Here is an 18,668-nt window from a genome sequence, read left to right on the forward strand (position 1 = left end):
CGATTGTTATCGCGTACAAAAAAATTACATTGAAAAATTCTTAAATTGCGATGTTAGTTGGTGAATCGGTTTTCACGGCATTCAACCCTGCTTAAACAGAACGGACTTAGAGTATTAAGATCTAAGAATTGTCAATTCGACAGCATTCCTTGAGAAATGTTGTTTGCCGCTACAAAAACAAAAACAACAACACCATAGTTCATGGTACGAATTTTCCCTGAGGTGGAAATGAAAATCGCTCAACGTCCTTGAATAGCTTTGCATTGAAGACAGTTTGATTTACTACCAAGGAAAACAGAAATAGAGATCTCAAAAATTTCCTTGCTTTACAAAGCGGAAGTGTGTTTGACGTGAAATGCGATGCTTGGTACCATTGCGAACAAAAGGAAGGGAAGATGCTTCGTTTACAATTACAAAGAACGCTCGACCCTCAGTATGTACTACTGTGGTTTGAACGCTTCTCGTCATTTTTGGGTGGTACTATGCAGCAGTCATGATTTGATATACTCAGATAAAGAACCATTAATTTAAAAAACGATTTATATTTGTTTTTAAATAAAAAAAATCTGAACCTTTTCTTAGAAGAACTGCGAAGCCTATGACAGCCTATGACTTGTCTCAATGCATAACGCGTATAAACTCGATTTTCAAGAATTTTTGATATCAGAAAGCACTTCTCTTAAAGTGTCCAAGTGTCATTTTGTGCTCGGAGAGTGGATTGAGGTATGTCCGTTTGCCTGCACATAAGCGAACTAGTCCCTAAGTTTTTGAGAAATCGGTCTGAAATTTTGTACCCTTTCTTTTCTGACCAAGGAGCTGCATATTTGTTAGAATGACTGGTATTGGAGCACTATAGCATAAAGCTACCATACAAACTTAAAGATTGGAATAAAGTGCGTGTATGGAAAGCTTTTTCATTTGACTGGGAAATATTGAAAGATTGGGCAGAAGATCGTTTGATCGAGGATGGTCAATTTTACCGAAAAATCATCTTTTCGGACGAGGCTCATTTCCACCTCGATGGTTACGTTAACAAGCAGAATTTTCGCATTTGGGGCACAGAAAACCCGCACGTAATCGTCGAGAAGCACCCAGCAGGAATCACTATATGGTACGGATTTTGGTCTGGTGGAATCATCGGCCCATTTTTCTTCGAAAATGAAGAAGGAACCGCCGTAACCATCAATGGTGAGCGAAATCGCGAACCGAACCGAATTTTTCTTCAAGCAAATTGAAGAAGAAGACTTGGACAACAGCAGGACGGCGCTATGTGCCATACAGCAAACGCTACATTTTATATGGCCCACCCTATACAATCGTTATTGTTGCTGACGACAGTAGTGAAGACATCGACAATTGGAACGACGATCAACAACAGAAAGTGAGTTTTTCGGAAGCAGTTGAATGCATCAATACCTTAATAAAATGGTTGTTACGACTAAAAGTGATTCCTGCAAATAAATTGAACGTATATATCACCAAATTTATGTTTATTTCCGAATTTTTTTTAAATTCGAAAACACTTTGGAAAAGTTAATATTTCGGAATAGTAAAGCACTCTTGGGACATTTTGGTTAACTTTTTCGCAATTCTACTGTATACTATATATCTCACACATTGATCGATATTTTCAATCAAATGTCAACTATATGTACTGGGATCCAAATATTCGGTACCTAGGGGCTTGAACAGTTTTTATTGGATTTAAACAATTTTTGATCATAATGTGGCATACACTAAAGGCATTATTCGTGCAAAGTTTAATCAAGTTATATTAATTTCTTCTTGGTTTGTGTACTGGAAAGTCAAAGAATCAAGTGGAATTTAACATTGTGCAATGTGGAAAGTTGGCGTGATTTCGTTCATTGTCACAGCGTGAAAAATGTCGCATATCAAATTTTGTCGAAATCAGTCAGTCGTGTCCCGAGATATTGGATTTCACCAAAAAGTAGGCGGTGCCACGCCCATTGGCCAATTTTTACCACGGTTCCTAAAAAGTAAAGCCTTGTCATACCATCCCGGAGGCAGATTTTTGCATCTCTGACGCATTTAGTTATTGATTTATCGCGCTTTTAGTAATTTTGAACACTAATATGGGGAGAGAACGGGGTTTTCACCCGCGCTCGGCCATTTTCACACTATAGGAGTTCTAATAATATTTGTGCTGTGCGAATTTGGGTTTTGTGGTGGTTTAGGAGATATATGTATACATTAAACTTATTTCCCTGACTACTGCGATCCCCTGTGCAAAATATGAATTTTATATCTTAATTTAGTGCCTAGTTATGGCACTTTATAGGTTGATGGCGATTTGTGGGCGTTGCAGTGGTCCGATTACGGCCATCTAGGAAATCGACATTTTTTTGTACTAAGAAACCTGTATACCTAGTTTCATCACAGGTATCTCATTTTTTACTCAAGTCACAGCTTGCACGGACGGACGGACAGACAGACAGTCAACCGGATTTCAACTTTTCTCGTCATCCTGATCATTTATATATGTATAAACCTATATCTATCTCCCTTACTTTTAGGTGATACCTACAACCGTTAGGTGAATAAAGCAATAATACTCTGTAGCAACTGGTTGCAAGAGTATAAAAAGTACCTCTACTTGGATCATCTAATAGCTTCGATGCAACCGTGTTTTTTGCTTGCCACAATTTTGTTTGAAAATCATATCTTTACTCATTGTGATTTTTAATTTTGGTATAATTTTATGGTCTTTATTCGAAAGGAAACTTAAAAAAGCATTTTATAAACGTAAAATTAATATGTATTTATGTTTATTTACTTCTATTTTTCGCGCAATAATTTTATATATACTATATACATTTACAAATCTCAAAATAGTTAATTCAAATTAATATATAATATTAAATTATTGAATATTTTTATATTCTAAACAGTTCAAAGTTAATGCGAAGCATTAGGAAACTATTTATGTGCCTATTCCTGTAGTATACTGCCGTTAAATCATAAATACATACATATGTATGTATGTATGTGAACTATCACACACCTTTACGCTTTCGCTTTACACACATTTAGTTCTAGCATAAAAAAATTCAGCATATTTTACAGAAAATTGTAAATCAAAAATAATATCCACTCATTATTGGGCAAATGAATATTCTTTGCAATTTTAACAGTTAATGGCATAAAACTCTTCAAGATCCAAAGGCGTAAATGTAGTAACAACTTAAAAATCTATACGCACAGGCGTACAAAGACTAAGTCTAAGTAGTTTTGTATAGTTTGGAGACGTTAAAAACTATATGCTAAATACTAAGAATTACAAAAATTTAAAACAAACGAAATAGTGGCAATAACTGCAGCTGCCTAGGGTGTGCGCACAAATAATTGTGCACTTTACGGATGCGTTGCTCTCGTACTTTCCAATAAGTTGTCGGCCAAGTCGTTCAACAGCTCAGGTGTAACCGGTTGCGCTATTGGCGCTTTTTCGGCTTGCGTGTCAGCAGCTGCGCTAGTTGCTTCAGTGTTGGTGTTGGTTTCAGCCTCCGGCAATTGTGCCTTCTTCATCAGTAACATTTCGATTTCTTTTTCAACATCGATTTCGGGCTCGTTTAATTCAACCGCGTTGGTTTCTCTCTCAGTAGCTGCTTTAATAGCACATGCTACCAAACCGCTGTTTGTGGGCGCCTCGCGCCTAGCAGCTAACACATTGTCGGCTACCGCACTTTCTGTTGGGTTTGTGGTGGTAGCAGCGTGATCATTAGTAGTAATCTCCAACATTTTTGCGCCTTGCTTAATGGGCGAATCCTCCGAGTCGGCTACATCAGATTCTTCGACAACAATCGGTTCGATAATGTCGTCGGCGGATGCATTATCAACGCTGCTAGCCATGTCTGGTGACAAAACTTTAGTTTGTTGTTGCTCATTCTTCTCAATTTCTTTCTGCTTTTCACTCGCTTGCAATCCCTCAATTACACGCTTTGCGCACTCGCTTACGGTTTCCGTCTTCGTTCTTGTACACTTTTCGTTGCTGTCGTCATTGCTGTTCGCCGTGTTCTCGTCGATAACCACTTGCAGTGACTCCTTCTCACTGCTGCTATTGCCTTCAACTTCGATAATCAGCGATTTCTCTTTGCCCTCATCCTCGTCATCCATGACAATAGTATATTTTTCGCCATTTCCGTTATTCTCGCCTTCAACAGGCTTGTCTGCTGGGGACTTCTCGCCTTCCAACACTATTTCGGTCTCCTTGCCATCATCAATGGAACTCTCCAAATCCACCGTTAGTATTTCCATATCACCCGAATCATTCTCATTACCAGCTTCATTGCTCTCGTCGGGCTCCTTTGTGTCGTCATCGTCGGCACTTGTAGTCACTTCCTCTTGCTTCTCCGTGGATGCCGCGCGCTGCGCTTCGCTAGCGCACTTTTCAGCCTTTGACTCATTTTCGTGCTGTTGCAGCATATCTTTTGCGAATGGGTATTCCTCTTCGGCCTTCTTCAAAGATATGGCGCATTTCATTTTCAATTTCAAATCGTTACGTTTCATCTCCTCTAAGCGCTCGCGTTCAAGCATCTCCTTCTGCTTCAACAGCGTCGGATTCGGCTTGTTGGTGGTTTTCTTGCGCGGCTGCTTGCGATGCTGTTGCTGTTCGCTACCATCTGCGGACCAACTGCCTTCAGCTGCATCTGAGTCCACTTCCAAAAGACTGACAAGAAATTTCTTCGCCGCTGACATCATATCGACCTCTTCCATTGCATTATTCTCCTCATTGGAATTATTGATCGTAATGGCTATGTTGTTGGAAGGTGACGGTAGCTTATTTAAGCTCGGCACTGGTGCAGTGGGCACAATCGTAGTACCTTTGGGAAGTGTCAATTGTTCTTTTAATATCAGTTTTTGTCGGTTATCATCTGGACTGAGTTGGCACGCAGAATTGCTGCTGGCGGCAGTGTTAATAATGGTAACCAATTGTGGGGGTTTCGGAGTGTTTGTTTGCTTGGCTGGCTCTTCGTCTTCATTGTCCGAGTCAAGCGTAATGGTGTCCGTTTTAGGTTCCACAATCTCGATTTCGTTATCCTCATCATCACTAGCTTGTTTGTCTGTGGGAGTGAGCGAAGAAAAAAAACATAAGTACATATCGAACAGAGTTTTAAATTGAAATAACATTTTAAACTTAATTTTTTATAACCTCACTTTATGTTATAACGCACTTGCGCAAGAAGAGTCGGTTTTGGTTTTGTAGCGAAAAATTTCATTCATTATCATTTAATTTATGAATTACTAAATTTATTTTCACATATAAATATAACTAAACTAATGCATTTGTTAAGTTACAAAATGGTTTCGCACTTAAATGCACAGAAAATAGCTGCTTAATAAATGAAGTATTTTTAGCATACATAGCTTAATATAAATATTTTTTATAACATGATGACTATTTATGCGCTTATTTTCTGTATTAAATAAAAATAAAATACTTTCAAAAGTTTTTGTTTGTTTGTCCATAATTCTTAAATGTGCTCATTGCTTTTAATTTCTGCAAATTTTTCAACAAATTTCATACTTCTATTTCAGAAATGGCACTTACTAAATAAATTTAAAAAATGCTTAAAGTAACCTAGTACTATAACCGTAGTAATATCAGCAAACACTTTAAAATACCAAAAACAAATAAATAAAACTTGGGTCCATTCGAGATGGCAGCAGTATTGGAAAAGTATTAAAGTATCACGTTCTGCGTGAATTTCTGGCAGCACTTGCAACGTCATCACTTTCAGCTGCCAATTTTTGCGTACAATTCATACAAATACGCGGTTATAGCCGACACTTATATAAATAAATAATTATCAAATCTTAGCGTATGTACTAATACTTAACGTCAACTTATGCACACTAATATATTAAAGTTAAAAGAGTTTTAGTATTAAATAGAGATCTAAAGCGCTTATTATTGTAGCGGTAAGTGATCGAGGAAAAACATTTCGTCCACTGGTAAACTTCGGCAATATTTTGGCAACGGTTTATCCTTCGGGAATGTAAAACGTTCCCGCATGTAACGCTTATAGCTAAACAGAGCCAGTTGCCAACGCATTTTAATTGTCGTTGCGTTACCTAAAAGCAAATATAAAAGATTGTCATTAATATATAGTTATTATTTAAGGCATTTCTTACGTTTGAAATCCTTTAGGGCACTGGCAATGTCCTGCCAGAAGTTGGAGCGCAACACTTGATCGTAGTAATCGACATGCAGTGAGTCCCACAACAATGGATAGCGCTGCACAGTACGCACCAGCTGCAGCATGAACTCCTTATCGTCCGGTTCGTCCTGCAAACGGTTGTCGTTCTCCGTTATTTCTTGCGTAAAATCAATATCGATATTTTCTAAATGCTCATTGCGTAAATCTTCTTCGACAATTTTATAGAGAAATGATAATTTGGCCAAATATTTGGAGTATTTCAATTCTAAATTAGCGCGTTTGCTTTCGCTCTTGATCGTTTTTAAGCGGAAGGACTTGTACATTTCATACAAATGCGACCAACGATCCATTATATCCTCGCAATTTAGATCTGCAATAATAAGAGAACAATGAAAATAAGTAAAATAGCGCTACAACGTCACTGCAATGTGCACCAACCATTTAGCATACTACTTTGGGAACGCAAACTCCGCCACAAGTGCATCCACAGCGATTTGCGCGACTGCACATCGACGGAATTGTACTGCGAGTCGCCAGATTTGCGCCATAACACCGGATTACATTTAACGAAATTGATGATTTTCATATCCAAAGCGCGCACTTCTAACGCTTTCACGCCATCTGACATTTCGTAATCCTTCGCGTCCGCCGCACAATCCTCATTATTCCAATCATATGATTTGTCGTCTTTTAGTGCGCTCTTTTCGATGACATTGGGCTTTTTATGTTCGACCTGCTGTGCTTCATCATCGTCACTGCCACAGTCCACTTCCACCCACTGATCTTCGGGCAGATCGCGATTGGCGAGAAAGTTCGTTGTCTTATCGAAATAACCGTTGAAGCGTTTACCATCGTGTATGCGTCGTTCAACGCGCACATAACGCTTACGTATATTCTTCCAGCGCAATTTTATATTCTCGGTGCGTTTAAAGTGTGTCGCTACGATGCGCCAGTACCTGCGTGTCACTTCGAAATTGCCATAGTCGGGGTGGCGTGTACACCAAATGGCCGGATATTTCTCAATGAGCCGCGCAAGTTTGCGATCGCGTGCATGTGTTTGCTCCTCCTGACTCATGTAATCTTCAGTACCATAATGTGCTTTATTGCTGTAGCGTACTGCTTGTTGTTGCTGTGCGACATATTGTTCAAAATCAGCGGCGCCATCAGCGTCAGCATCGTTTTCATCGTCATCGCCATCAGCATCGGCAGTGGCATCCACATCGTCATTGGCAGACATATCGACACCGTCGTCATAATATGTTGGCTCGTCCATTGTATTTTTCATCCAACTATTATCACCAGTCTCGTCATTTTCACCATAATCCTCGTCGTCTTCCCCGTCGACGCCGCCGCGATTCAGCTGTCCCAGTGGCATAAGCGGTGAGAGTGGCGGTTTTTTATCATTGCCTTCGCCATTATCCATATTCGCATGCAAACTTTTGCGATATTCATACACTTGATTGTGGAAACTGTTCGCGCTGGTATTGAAGAGATCTATATCTTCAAGTTGGCCGTAACGGACATAGTCGACGCCTGAAATATCAATTTTTTAAATTTATTTTTAATGCAAGTAATTCGTTTTAATTTATCGTATTTTTGATGCTGCTACAAATGCTATCGAGTTGCGAATTTCATTGCCTTCAGACATTTTGCAAACACATGGACCACTCATTACAAGCCGCGCTAATTATATTTAGTTTACGATTTCTTGGAATATTTGTATATGTATATATAAGATATATATTGATATTTACAATTACAATTTTCTGGAGGAGTTTGTCGAATGTTGTAGGTCTGCTACCTAGACGATAACAAACTGGATCTGCATTCGATATGTATTATTTGTTTCTGCAGCAACATCTTGCTTGTTTACGTGAAAATATATATAAAAATATAGCTTTGGTTCTCAAAAAGGTATACCAGAGTGCCTATTATTAGTATAATTTTAGGCGCACAAGCTTGAGACTACAATTTTTTCTTATCTGTCAAGTTTTTAAGTACTCATAAACCATTTCACGTTACCAATACATTTAGTGATGTGTTAACGGAAGACCATCTCTAAAAACATTCCATATCAACTCAGTAATTGCTTATTTTATATTATTTTGACTATTTCTTAAATTTTTACAAACGAAACTTCAGTATTGTGCAAAAATTCTGTCGCAAAGAATGATACATTCGTTACATAAATAATTCATTTCATTGATTTGATTGATTTTTGTTATTTCTCTGATAAATTGAAAATGTAGTCCATGTCAAAACTCTTCGTGTGTGAAGCTTTAGCGAATCCCGAAGAGTTGCGTCGCTGAAAGTCAATGAAATTGAACTCGAAACGCATCAAACATCCGCTATTGTTTCGTACTTACATTTCTGTTTGCACTGCACCAAACTTGTGTGCTCACATTTTCACCTTTTTCACACTAAACATTTAAAACGTAGTCCATGTGCACAACAAATGACTCAAGACAATGACTAAGTGATGAGCCTTACGCGATTTAATTCGTTTTTATGCAAAAAAAAATTGTTTTTCTTTTCTACTACGTACTTAATTTAATTTAAAATTTCGAACATTGGGTTTTGTGCAAAGAATATCGATATTTTAATTGCGAAATTTGTTGCTCAGATAATAATATATGTTGATCGAAATTTCCACTTCCGAAATTATTTCTCGGATGTCGAAATTATTTCTCGAATTTCGAAATTAAATTTAGAACATCGAAATTAGCATTTAATTTTTGAAATTCAATTTTGCCTTAAGAAAGACATTTTAACTTTAAAAATTAGCTTTTGGATTTTCGGAGCTAATTTTTTGCATTCGAAATTAACTTCGATTTTGGGAATTATTTTCTGTTTAAAACAATCAGTAAGCTTTTTCGAAATACATTTCCGATTTTCCAAATTATGCAGTTACAAACGGAGCTTCAATGTTTAGAAAAACTGTTAATTGTAAATTTGATTTTCGAAAATCATTTTTATTTTCGCAATTAGGTTTTTTATATTTCGAATTTAACTATTTTTACCTTTAAATGGAGCTTATGATTTTCGAAATACATTTTTCATGTTCGAAATTAAGTTTTTTTACCTTTGACTGAAGTTTAGGGGTTTCGAAATTAAATTTTCATATTCGAAATTAGCTTTTTAGTTTTAGGAGCTCATTTCCGATTTTCTAAATTTTTCAAAAAATATTAATGCCACATTTCTAAGCAACATTCTTTAACACTTAAGTATTTATAAATACACATCTATATCAAATATTGAATAACCACATACCTGCCGCCAACTGGCCGTTTTCCAAGCTATCCGCATCATTAACGAAACCCAATTGCCGCATATCACCCAAGCATTTATCCTGCAGTCCCTTAAAACGCCCAATCGCATATGTCAACAGATATGAGAGATGTATATAGAGTTCCTTGACTTCGAGATAATTGCGCGCCTGCTTGTAAGCATTCGAGTTGGTCAGTGTTTGTACTTTACCAGTAAGATGTTGGCAAATCTCCATGGCATTGAAGACTTGATCCTGTAACTGGGAACGCGCTTGACCGATGGCAGTGTCGGGGAACACGTGACGCACCATGACCGGTGCACGCACTGCAGTTGCCGAATTGACCGTTGCAGGCGCAGCTGTTGGCGCTACAGGCACACCATTGATCAATTGTATTTGTGTACCTCGAATAGCACCATTTTGACCGCTAACCGGTGTCACAGTGGTATTACTATACCGTATCATTTGCGGCTGTTGCATTGAATTTTGCTGGTGTTGTTGCGATACAGAATAATATGTACGCGCTGGGGTTATTTGAACAGGACGTCCACTCGACGCATGTTGTATAGCTGTTATGGGGCTTGCCTGCCGCATCCAAGCATTACTCGGTGATGGTGTGCTGGGCTGTGGTTGATTTGTGCCCTGCCGCTTCACCTGTATCAGTTTGCCATTGGGCAAACGGAATGTTTCTTGTTGTGCTGCCGAATTAAGATCGATACGATAACCGTTAATAGTGTGATAAACTGGCGTATGATTTCCGGTTGTTGGCGCATTTCGTGCACCGATAATTGTACGTCGTACAATTGGTGCAGGCGAGGGATGTCTGATCGGTATGCCGGTGTTACGTAGTACTAATGGTGGTGGAGTGTTATTATGTGGTTTCAGTGTAATACCACTACTGTTCGGAGATGACGAGTGCGTTTGTAATGATATAATTTTCGGAGTTGATGTAATGGGTGAGGGTGCGGGACGTGTCTTCTGTTGCACAGTAATTTGACAATCCGGCTCCAACATACTCAGCAAATCAGGTGTACAAACAACTTCATCATTTGAGTTTTTCATACGTTTCGCAGGGGGTACTTGTGGATGACTACCTGGCGATTTCGAATGTTTTTTTGCGCTAGAACTACTTTGACTGCGTCGAGATGATGCAGAATCTAGACTTTCCATAGAGTCGGACATGTTTCCACATTTCGATTTGGCAAGACGACAGCATGTTGAACGGTCCTGTGACAATAGCGCCCTCTTATCAGATTCGTTAGGGTGATTCGCATCGATGTACCTGAAAATTAAATAGCAATATTAAATAAATTTATAATTGTTTTGTATAAAGGGCGGCAAACTGAACTCACTTCTTTTGTTTGTCTATATAACGTATTAGTGCCCAATGTTGTGCACGCAATGGCCAAAGAATTTTCGGTGCGCAGCTAAAGCAATTCCAATTTTCGTTCTGTTCAATATCTACTACTACACCACGAGACAGGTTCTTAACAATACATGATTTGCAGAATACGTAGGGACAGCTTGAACAGCAGTAAACTTCGCCACCTTGACCACACCAACGACAATATAGTTCTGACCCATCTTCGCCTTTACTGAATTCGCCACTGTTATAAAAGTCGTGGCATTTCAAGCAATGTGTTACACGCAATACCGGATGCATGCGGATGTTCTCCTCTTGGCTAGGTGCAGTTCCGATATGAGTCTTACAGACTGTGCAGTGCACCTTGCGCTCACGCACCAGATCCACAGAGGGATATGCCCTGAGATAGAAACGTTTTTCTTCATCGGCCAAACTGGGATCAAATTCGATATCTGCAAATCAAAAAATTATATTACTAATTAGCAATCTTAATAAGATAATGGACATAATTTGTTTGCATATACAGCAGTATTCCGAAAAAACACAATCATTATCAAGCCCAGTTTGTTATTTCGAAATTTTCGTTAAGTCGAGTAGTCACTTAGCGAGATATGTTTCTTAATAAAAATAAGTAAAGTGTCCGAAAATTGAAGTTTAATAAATTGTTTAATGATTTAATTGTTAAAAACTAAAGCATGATACCTTCAAGAAAGTAATGTTCTTCAAAAGCAAATTCATGAGAACAAGGTATTTGCTTATCAGTAATATACATACATATGTAAGTTTTTATAGCTATTTAAAAAACCGATTGATGGTCGTTTTTGGAAAACAAAGATTACATTTGATGGCTGAATATTGATTTATTTTTTTTTTAAGTTCAAATAGTCAAAGTAATCTCATCTCGCCTTAAGAACGACGAAATGGGAAGATCATGCATTCATTCACTAAAATATATTTAATATAAAAAATTAGCTTGTTCGTTTTAAGCGATTTTCATTAAAACGAATATTCGTTATTTCGGAATATTACTGTACTTTATTATGCCTTTGACCTATTCACAATAGTCATCGTCCAATTTTGTGATTTGACAGTTTTTATTACAAATATTATTTTTACGTTTACTAAAGAATTATGAATTATATACATTATTATTTATAACTGCACATATGTATATTATATAATAATGTGTTATGTGTTAATAAGAAACACATACGTAGGATAAAAGAAAGACTGTTATTTACAGTACTGAGCAAACTAAATGCATTATTCTACTACCATTTATAAAGTTAGAGAAAGATACTTATTTACAATTTCTCTTTTTAATATGTTTAGATTTTATTAATCCAGTCATTACAAATGTAAAAAAAAATATTGATTTTAATTTATCTCATTATAAAACAAAACTATATTTTCGAAATTATTATGCATATGAACATCATTAATATGGGGTAAATTTGAAGGTTATCATCAGATTTTTTTGCACATCACTGTATATACAGTATGACACGATCGGTAGTTCTGTCCTTAATCAAAAAAAATGAACGAAGTTTTTATGGATTGTATTTTGTCAAACTTCGACAACATCGAAAAATTGAGATATTTTAACAGCGCCATCTCTGGCAGATATTGGATGAACTTTCCTTCGGACAAACAACAAAATAAGGTTTACATCTTTGATAAATATAAATATGGCGAAGGCATCACTTCGTGATTGATAAGCGATTATACTTGGAGCCGAAATACAACTCTACGAAAGCGGTTCATATATTAGCTATATGTACATGGTCAACAAATGTATAAACTTCGGCACTGACCATGCTGCCACATAACTAAAAGCAAATACATATTTATCTGTTATATCAATAAAATGTTTCCAAAAAATATATTTATACAACTGAATGATATTAAATGCAAACCAAAATTATTGATAATTATCACATTATTGTGATTAGACTATCCAAATAAAAAAATTGTCTTACTTATCTAATTAATGTGTCTTTAAAATTAAATACAGCTAAAATTTAACATACATTTTAGTTGTCAATATAAAGCAAATGTTGGGTCCAAATCCACAAAGAACGGCAAACTTTTAGGCATAAATTAGAACTTAAAACTTGGAAACTATATAGATTTCTAATGATTTCAGAATTTGCTGATAGTTATGAAACATCACCGGCTTTTTCCTTTTCTTATATTTACAGTCAATTTTTAGGACAATTTTACGGACCGACGATAAAGCATCCACGCAAGCCATGATATTTCTGGCAACACTACTTACCATCATTGTCGTTGTTGGAAGATGCCTGCGTCGGGGCTGGCGTTGATGCGGTCGTACTTGTCTCCATCTCGATTTCACGCGTCTAGGTTATGTTCTGGGCACGAATAACGCTATAACCCTTTAGTGTGCAGTCACTGCACACAAAGTAATTAGTTATATCTATAGACCAGCAGAAAATCACTTTTGGTGTACACTTTTTCAATAATCCACACTCCAATCACACGCTGCTATTCACACACTGATCCACAAATGCATGAAACGCTGCTGCTTAACAATCACACCAGTTTTATCACTATTTCTGCCTGTATGCTCACAAAGCAAATGTGCTTAATAACACATTCGCACACGCACAAATTTATTATGCTTAATTGTTTGTTTGGTAATTGCAAATTTTAAAGGTAAAATTTAATTGAAAATGTGCAAAATTTTCTCTCTACACCACACAACTTAACACCACTCGCTTCGGATTCAATATGGCGACGAATTTTTGCTTTGTCGTACAAAATATTTTTATTTTTTTCACGGCTGTGTTCGGCTGACTTGCTCGACAGCATTCGCATCGTTGCTTAAATTGCCGGTCATATGCTGGAAGAAGTCAGAAAACCGGGTGCGAGCGAGTGAGCGTATACGAAACGTCATTGTACCGAAAGCATTCGTGAATCGTTCGTGTGTATTTCGATTTACCCGCCATATTAATACACACCATCGGACCAACAGCAGGTATTCGGTCAAGGTAGAACTGCAGGCATTAAACTAAGTATACATTATGGAAAAGTGGACCCACAAAAAATTTAATAAAAGTCGGTTTCTGATCCAAAAATTGAGATATATTGGTAAGAAATTACACAAGAATGTATATATTTATATATATCGTAGTATTAAATATAGACCTAATATCGACTTAAAAATATATTAGATTTTATACTCAACATACAGTACATATTTCCAGCTTCAGTATTAATAATTATTGAAAGAGATCTATTTTGGAAATTTATACTCCTTGTAATCGGTACCTGGAACCATACATACTATATAAGTTCTAAACGAAAGAAGTATGTACATAAACGGCAATGGAAGAAACATGAACCCATCCTTTTTCCAGGAAGTCATGGCAACTGACAAATACATACATATGTACATATGAATACCACATACATATGTATGTAGTATATATCATGTATAGATCGTTCATATAGCATCCTTGACTTCAAGAAATAGTAAAAGCCTTTGGTAGGAGTATTTCTCACGACAGTCGGGTTTACGTATCTTGAAGGGACTTATGCGAAGAAATTGTACTTTTGCATAACTTTTTTACTATAGGGGTATTCTCTTGCTCTTGCAAGATTGCAGATTGCAAAAATACTACACCGAAATATACAAGGGCACGAGAGCACCCATTGCAGAATCTAGTGATATATGAGCGACTGATTCAGTCAATTTATTGTAAATGACTATTGTGCATGGCTATTGTGAATTGGCGCACCTTCTGCATACATTTTTAACAAAAAAAACTGTAACAAAACTTTATAATTTAAATAGAAATTATAAAATCTAATTAAAATTTACCTTTCTCAACAATTTAACGACGTAATATGTCTTTATGTAAAATGGCAACTACAACAGGGTTGCAATTTTATTTTTGCGTGACATTGCACGCAAATATACATGGGTTTTGGTCTGACATATTTCACAGCCCTTGCAAATATTTTTCTGCGTGTGTTTGTTGTTGTGCCGTTGTAAATCTGCAATTCTTGCACCGTGCACCGGGTTTTGCAAGAGCAAGAGAATACCCCTTATGTTCTAATGAATTTAGAAACGACCATAATATTTAATAGAATTTCTAAGGACTGTTATTAGTCGCTAAATTTATTATTTATAAAATTTACTGTTTTAGCCGTATGGATTACCTCAGCAAATAGTTTAGTTGTTTTGTTTTAGCGGCAGAATTCTGTCGAGTTGACAGTCCTGGGCGGGATCGAATTTTGCGTCCGTTCCGGTTACGTAGACCCGACTATCGTGGGATCGGAGTTTACTGGGTTGATACGGCTTGGCTTTGGGTAATATAACAATACTATACTTCGGCCAACTAAGTTACATATAATGAAGTTCAATTTTTAAATGTTGATGAGGTAAACATACACTTATCATAAACGCCCGCCCACTTTTCTTAAATTATGTGTACTATTCTTGCTTAGAAGTAGGAACAAAGCCTAACTAGTTTCACACCTTGCCGCTTTACTTGAAATTAGTTCAGTTCAATGCCTGATAGTACTGTGTGCAGGCTGATTCACATCGAATTTTTCATTCAGACATTTGCTTTGACAAAAAAATTCGATGTTCACTTTGGCATGAGTACGTTCACGCCAAAACGAAACGCAGCGAGACGAGGAAACACTTTTTACGCTTTTTCTAGTAACAGTCGTCATTTTTATTGAAGAGAACGCATATATAGCAAAGCGTTCTTCGTTTCGTTGTTCGTTGAATTAACAAGCAAAGCAAGGAAAGTTTTATGTGAATAGGCCATAAGTAAGGGGTGAACGATCACATGTACAGCAGGTTCGTTAGAAGTGTAAATTGGACCTTAAGAAACTTATAGAAACTTTAATACAAATATCTGGTAGCGCTGTTGGGTAGTTGACCGGTGACTTAACCGTGAATCATTTATTAAAAAAGAATTGCTCAGTATTGTACTATTTTGTTTTCATACGGCACATTTTTTTTTCTTTTTTTTTATACAACTGCAAATAGAGCCTTACCAATATAGTATTGTTGACTATATTTTAGTGCATAGTATTCACAAGTAATTATTGTGAGTTTCAAAATGTTCGCTAGTGTGAATGATTCACTCACATGAAGAAGTATTTTAAACCATATTGCCAAAATCAGCTGTTTTTTGTTTTTTTCACATGAATATTGTGTTTACACTTTGATTTTGTGTGATTTACAATCTTTTTCGTATTCAGTAATCAGGTACTGACGATATAACATTTCTTGGTAACTAACATTACGTATTTTAAACACAGCGTTTTTTTTTTGCATAATCCAAAGCTTATTTCGTTTAGTTGTGTATTTCATAATTAAATTAAGAGAACTTATAATATTAATGCATACGTAAGTATCTATGCACATATGTACATTAACGTTAAATTTTTATTTTTATACCCCGAAAATCAATCAAAATTAAATAATATAACTATCATCTAAATTTTTTGTTTCGATAATTTCGCAGGCATATTGTAGTGATGAGACTGGCCCAATTTTTGCTTGTGAAACATAAGAGCAATGCATCGGCATTGGATAAGATGTAAATAATTTGGATTTCATGTTATATTGGTGAATTATGCTTCATGTCTTCTCTTTAAAGAAAAATTTTCGACAGAAAATGTTAGTTCTGAAAACAGTTTAAAGGAACGCTAAGCACCGTGTTTGTAACATCGTTAAAAACAGATTGTTATCGCAAAGAGGTATTTGAAACAGTAATTAATGATTTATATAAAATATATGTTGCTGTAAATATTTAATATGCATTTATTTATGAAGATTTTCACCGGAAATACGCGGTAAAGCAAACATACAAACTAATGCAAATAAACAGTTGCGGGCACAAGACTTCTTGAGTGACCCAGTCTATAAAATTTTGACGAAGTGGGACATACTTTATAATTTCTTCGTGCATACTTTAAAATGGTCAAAATTTAAGTCTTCCCTCTCCCATTTCTGATTGGTATACGAAAATTGACGTTTAATAGGCTAAGGGACTCTCTCTGGTGCTATAACCACCTAGAATTTTATAAAGTAGATAAATAATCCTATGTGAATGTACACAAAATGGCATACGAAATAAATACCCTAAGCAGCTAACAAAAAAATGCATAAATCTCGATAGACTGTACATATATGAACAGGAATAATCTGTAAATTGTTACTTACGAAGATTTAAACTTGGAACAGCTCCATCTTTCAATTTCTTATTTCCTCGTGCACAATCCTCAAAATGCACTGCACAAACAAACGTGTTTGAGAGGGCTATTTTCCTTCCTTCGAAGCCCAAAATTCGGCACCACTTTTGTGCAATTTCTGCATTTTTCGGCCAACTAAACAAAATGGACGTGTTGTTATTGTTATAGCATTCGCGCACACAACATTTCCGATTTCGCGGCATTTTCAAATATTTTAAATAAATATGTAGTTTGCTTTTCAACTGCTAGTTGCTGCTAGCTATCAGGAAGAACAACACTGGGTAATTGATAAGTTACTCTCACAAAGAGCGAAATAAGGAAAAAAAAACGGAAAACATGCAAAATTTTACAAGAAAACATCAAAATGTTTTTAATAATCACATCACACTTAAAAATTAACAAATATAATTCTTATTATCCCTACTAAATCTATTAAAATAAACAAAAATCAAAGCAAATTCGACAAATATGGTTTGTGTTTTATCAGCTGTTTCTTTATATGACAGTAACTTTTCCTCTTAGAAGACATTTCACTAGCAGAAACTAGCAGCTCTTTCTGCTTCTTACAACAATAAATTTGTAATACAACCAATGGGCTGAAATTTTATTTCTCTACAAAAAATAGATAAAATACTGAGCATGAAAACGAGCGCCTTTTGCAACCATTAAAGGAAGGAACATTATTCAAGTTGTAGAATAGTAGAAAAAACTCTGTACTAAAAACGAACCAAATTTTATAAAATTGTAATATTTTTGCTATCATACGGTATAATCTTGTTTATTAGTTATACATATGTGTGTATGTATGTATATTAAGCCTCGATACTGTGAATGATTTACCCGTAAAGAAGAAGTAAATTGCGTGAGATTGTAATATTTTGTTATCATACGGTATAATATTTTTTGTTTATTAGTTATACATATATGTATAGAAATACATTTAAGTTTTTGCTTTTAGTTTAAGCAGTTAAAATACTATAATTACACCTATACACGATATTATATTTCTTGGAAATTAATCCTATATACTTTAAAGAGAAGTGACGTATTTTGTATAAGCAAGTATCCAAAGCTTATTTCGTTTAGTTGTGCATTTCATAATTTTATTTAGAGAGCTTATACTATTCATGCATACATATGTATGTACACATTGGGAAGATAATAGTATAAATGCACGGAGTGGAAGTTTTCTACTTGCAGTTGCTATTAAAGCATGAATGCATGACTTCACTGTAAAGTGAAATCTTAAAAATGCCCAATGTTTATTTTTATAAACCAAAAATCAAGCAAAATTAAAATGTCAAAAATATCGTTTTTCACTTAAAAACAATAAAAATAATAATAATATAACTAGCAACTAAATTTGTTGCTTCGAAATTTTCGCAGACATGTCGTCTGGAGGAGCAGGATCCTCAACAACTGGTGCAACCGCCAATGATTTTTTTGGCTGGGATTTGCTTTACAAAACAATTGAAAAAACTGTTGATAAAAAGTCTGATGTATTGATTGCACTAGCGCACTTTTTGCTTGTGAAACATTATAAAATGCAATGCATCGGCATTGGAGAAGATGTAAGTAATTTAAACTTTTATTTTATTAGTGAATTAACTTTCATATTTCCCATTTT

General features: G+C 35.8%; 2 protein-coding genes across 13 annotated transcripts in view; one reads left to right on the top strand and one right to left on the bottom strand.

Annotated features, from left to right (window-relative positions):
* The window catches only part of LOC105222421 (proteasome inhibitor PI31 subunit), a 31,395-nt gene that overhangs the window by 10,571 nt on the left and 2,156 nt on the right, over positions 1–18,668 (top strand). Inside the window, exons 1-4 of one of the 6 annotated variants that reach the window (XM_011199748.4) lie at positions 16,050–16,193; positions 16,312–16,386; positions 16,447–16,546; positions 18,428–18,612. In XM_011199748.4, coding sequence (XP_011198050.2) covers positions 18,430–18,612 — 183 coding nt within the window. In that variant the 5' untranslated portion in view covers positions 16,050–16,193; positions 16,312–16,386; positions 16,447–16,546; positions 18,428–18,429. Of the gene's footprint in view, positions 1–13,833; positions 13,916–16,049; positions 16,194–16,311; positions 16,547–17,787; positions 17,933–17,968; positions 18,100–18,427; positions 18,613–18,668 lie in introns of those variants that run through there. The other 5 variants (XM_029548769.2, XM_049450725.1, XM_011199749.4 and 2 more) reach the window with 5 other exon arrangements.
* The window catches only part of LOC105222420 (uncharacterized), a 42,382-nt gene continuing 26,467 nt past the window's right edge, over positions 2,754–18,668 (bottom strand). Inside the window, exons 1-6 of one of the 7 annotated variants that reach the window (XM_049450719.1) lie at positions 11,575–11,899; positions 10,794–11,279; positions 9,447–10,723; positions 6,615–7,709; positions 6,151–6,546; positions 5,132–6,090 (exon numbers count right to left, since the gene is read on the bottom strand). In XM_049450719.1, coding sequence (XP_049306676.1) covers positions 5,927–6,090; positions 6,151–6,546; positions 6,615–7,709; positions 9,447–10,723; positions 10,794–11,104 — 3,243 coding nt within the window. In that variant the 5' untranslated portion in view covers positions 11,105–11,279; positions 11,575–11,899 and the 3' untranslated portion in view covers positions 5,132–5,926. Of the gene's footprint in view, positions 5,079–5,125; positions 6,091–6,150; positions 6,547–6,614; positions 7,710–9,446; positions 10,724–10,793; positions 11,292–11,574; positions 11,900–13,082; positions 13,714–17,012; positions 17,716–18,668 lie in introns of those variants that run through there. The other 6 variants (XM_029548768.2, XM_049450717.1, XM_011199745.4 and 3 more) reach the window with 6 other exon arrangements.

Source organism: Bactrocera dorsalis, chromosome 3 (genome assembly GCF_023373825.1).
Source record: "Bactrocera dorsalis isolate Fly_Bdor chromosome 3, ASM2337382v1, whole genome shotgun sequence".
NCBI classification, from domain to species: Eukaryota; Metazoa; Arthropoda; class Insecta; order Diptera; family Tephritidae; genus Bactrocera; species Bactrocera dorsalis.